The following is a 3184-nucleotide window of genomic DNA, read 5'->3' on the forward strand; positions in this document are numbered from 1 at the left end:
CTCAGCCCACCCCCATTACCCCCATGTGGTACCTTCCACTGGGCCCCCTTCCTTGTCACCCCCCTTGGTACTGGCCGTCTTGCCCTCCCCATTGGTATTCACCTCTGTGCTTCCCAACCCATCTCCCAGCTCATTCCCCTGTGGTTATTATCCCTGGCCCATTATGCTTTCCCCTATGTGGCACTGGCTACTTTCCCCATCTCCATGCTCCCCATGGTACCACCCACTGCCTCCCCCCAGTCCAGTCCCCTCAGTGGTACTGGCCAGGTCCTTCTCTCCTTTCCCCCTCAAGTGGTACTGTCCCTTTCCCCCTCATGGTACCAGCCATCTTTCCCCAAAAGTGTCCCACAATGGTACCACCCATAGTACTCCATTCCCTGAAATAGTACTGCGCACCCCCCTGCCTGTTCCTTCATGGTACTGGCCACTCACTCTACCACTCTGTCCCCCCCAATTACCCTTAGTGGTACTGGCCAGGTCTTTCCCTTCTCCCAAATGGTACTGGCTGTTCCCTCTCATGGTACCAGCCAGCCCCCACTCCCAGTTTCCCACAATGGTACCATCTGGGCTTCCCTATTTCCCCCCACCTTGGTATTTCCCTGCTGTCTATTCCCCCATGGTACTGCCCACCCCCCTTCCTCCATTATGGTACCTTCCTTCCCAGCTCTGGGTACCAGGGCACCAGATCCCTCCCCCTGTTGGCTGTCACCTGGCAACCAGAGAAGTGGCCCCTTCTTCCTCTTAAAGGGGAAGCTGCCCTCACAAGAGCATCCTTTGTGAGTGGGCTGGGTCTTGCCCTGCCCCACCTCAATTGCCCCGCTCCATCCCTGGGCCGCAGGTGAAGATCCAGGGGCAGAACAAGGAGATGCTGGCAGCCGCCTGCCAGATGTTCCTGGGCAAGTCTGAGAGTGAGATCACCCACATTGCACTGGAAACGCTGGAGGGGCATCAACGCGCCATCATGGCCCACATGACCGTGGAGGTGGGTGCGGGTCCCCCCCTGCCCTGGTGTCCGTCTGTCGGGGGGAGATCAGGTGTGTGTCCATGTGTCCCTCCTGGCGTGGGGGGTTGTGGGAAAGGAGGGGCCCCCGGGACCAAGACCAGCTTAGGTGGGAGGGCCAGGGGGTGCATCTGTCTGCACATCTCTGGAGGAGGTTGGGTAGGTGTCCATCTGTCTGTCTTAAATCGGGGCACCCCTCAGGACTCACCCTGACCCCCCTCACCCAGGAGATCTACAAGGACCGACAGAAGTTCTCTGAGCAGGTCTTCAAAGTGGCCTCTTCTGACCTGGTGAACATGGGTATCAGCGTGGTCAGCTACACACTCAAGGACATCCATGATGACCAGGTACTTGGTAGCTGGGCCTGTCCACCCAGCCGCACCCCGCCCCCCGGGGGAGGAAGGGGACCTGTGGGCAAGTCCATGGGCAGATCTGGGATTTGGAAATGCAAAGTGAGGTGGCAGCTGAGATCGTGCGTCATCAGCTAGAATACAACACACATTTTTCTTCTGTCCAAGGGAAACTAGAAGCTACATGAATATGCTAAGGGGCCAGCGCTATAGAATTCAGTGTAGGAGCAAAGCAAAAACAAATGTAACTCCTGGAATGAGCAGGGGGTTGTGAACTAGATGTGACCTCCTGAGGTCCCTTCCAACCCAAATTTTCTATGATTCTATGAGTGTGCACTAGTTTATATGTGATCCTAGCAGTAATCTGATAGATGATATATAAAGTTTAAAAAGAAATGCAACAAAGTAGGCAAACATTCAGGTTCCGATCAAAGTAGAAACAAATATAACTAATGCCATATGTGCTTATTTGCTAGATTATCTATTAAGCTTAAAAAACATACCAAACTAGGCAAAAAACAGACATAATTTCATAGATTTCATAGACATCAGGGCTGGAAGGGACCTCGGAAGATCATCGAGTCCAGCCCCCCGCCCAAAGGGCAGGAAGTCAGCTGGGGTCATAGGATCCCAGAAAGATAAGCATCCAGCATGCATGCACAAATTGTCTGCATGCATTTGTGTCTTTGGCCCTGTAGCTGTTCTACTTAAATGAACATCTCTTATTTGGATTCATAAAACAACATCTAGCCTTCTTGCAAGTTGCAACAATGACTCCAGTAGTTCAGTCATTTCTACACCAGATTTAGAAATGGAAGGTGCAGAAGGGGTGACACATCATCTCGTAGAACAGTGGTTCTCACAACCTTTTTCATACCAGGACCCATTTGTAAACATCAATGGCCAGACCCCACCCAGTACCCCTTACTTCCAACCTGCTGTCCCCTGCTATCTGTGTGTGGGGCAGGGTGTGGGGCAAGGGAAGCCCCACATAGGCTGGAACTCTGCCAGCCTGCAAGGGAAAAGCCACAGTTTCCCACGTTTTTCTCCTTTAAAAGAGAAAACAATTTTAAAGTTTGTTCACAACCCTTTCATATATTCTTGTGATCCACTTTTGGGTCATGAACACAGCGCACATTTTTCTCCAGTTAAAAGGAAACTAGATGCTTTGCTAATATGCTACTGGGCCAGTGCTATAGTAGTCACTTTAAAATCAAAGCAAAAAAAACGTAACTACTGGAATATGCACTAGATCATATATAAATCTTAGCAGTTATTTGCTAGACTACATATATAACATATAAAAGGAAACACAACAAAGTCAGTAAAAAACAGTTTAAATAATCCAAAGATCTTGTGCCACTAGTCCTGTAGTGATTATAGCTAAATTACTAGATTATTGTTTCAGTGTAAAAAAAAAAAAAACCCAAAAAAACCCAACAACAACAAAAACCAACATAACAATCTAGGCAAGAGAGAGTTAAAAGATAGTATGTCTTTGGTCCTGTAGTCATTATAGTTAAATGTGTGTGTCATTCAGATTCACAATATAAAATCCAGCCTTTTGAGTGTCTTGACAGTGCCTCCAGTACCTCAGCTTCGGTCATTTCTGTACCTGAGTTCAAATGAGCACACTTGAGCTAAGGTTTTTAGCTAAAGCTACAAACAGGGCTGTGTAGCTAAAGCTACAAACAGGCTGAGACACGTTACCAGGAATGGCTGTTAGACAGCAGCATTGCCAAAGAAAGGGTGGTTTGAATGGTGGAAGATCAAGGCCATTGAAAAGGAGAAGGGGGTATTTTGTTAACAAATTTTGAGCAAAGTGGGAAGGGAA

The 3184-nt window shown here is 48.8% G+C and overlaps 1 protein-coding gene across 1 annotated transcript in view; it reads left to right on the forward strand.

Annotated features, from left to right (window-relative positions):
• FLOT1 (flotillin 1) overlaps positions 1 to 3184 on the forward strand; it is a 14068-nt gene that overhangs the window by 2676 nt on the left and 8208 nt on the right. The window contains 2 exon segments of the mRNA XM_006038096.3: positions 813 to 982; positions 1228 to 1347. Coding sequence (XP_006038158.1) covers positions 813 to 982; positions 1228 to 1347 — 290 coding nt within the window.

The sequence above is a fragment of the Alligator sinensis genome, unplaced genomic scaffold, assembly GCF_000455745.1.
Source record: "Alligator sinensis unplaced genomic scaffold, ASM45574v1 scaffold1426_1, whole genome shotgun sequence".
In the NCBI taxonomy this organism is placed as follows: domain Eukaryota; kingdom Metazoa; phylum Chordata; order Crocodylia; family Alligatoridae; genus Alligator; species Alligator sinensis.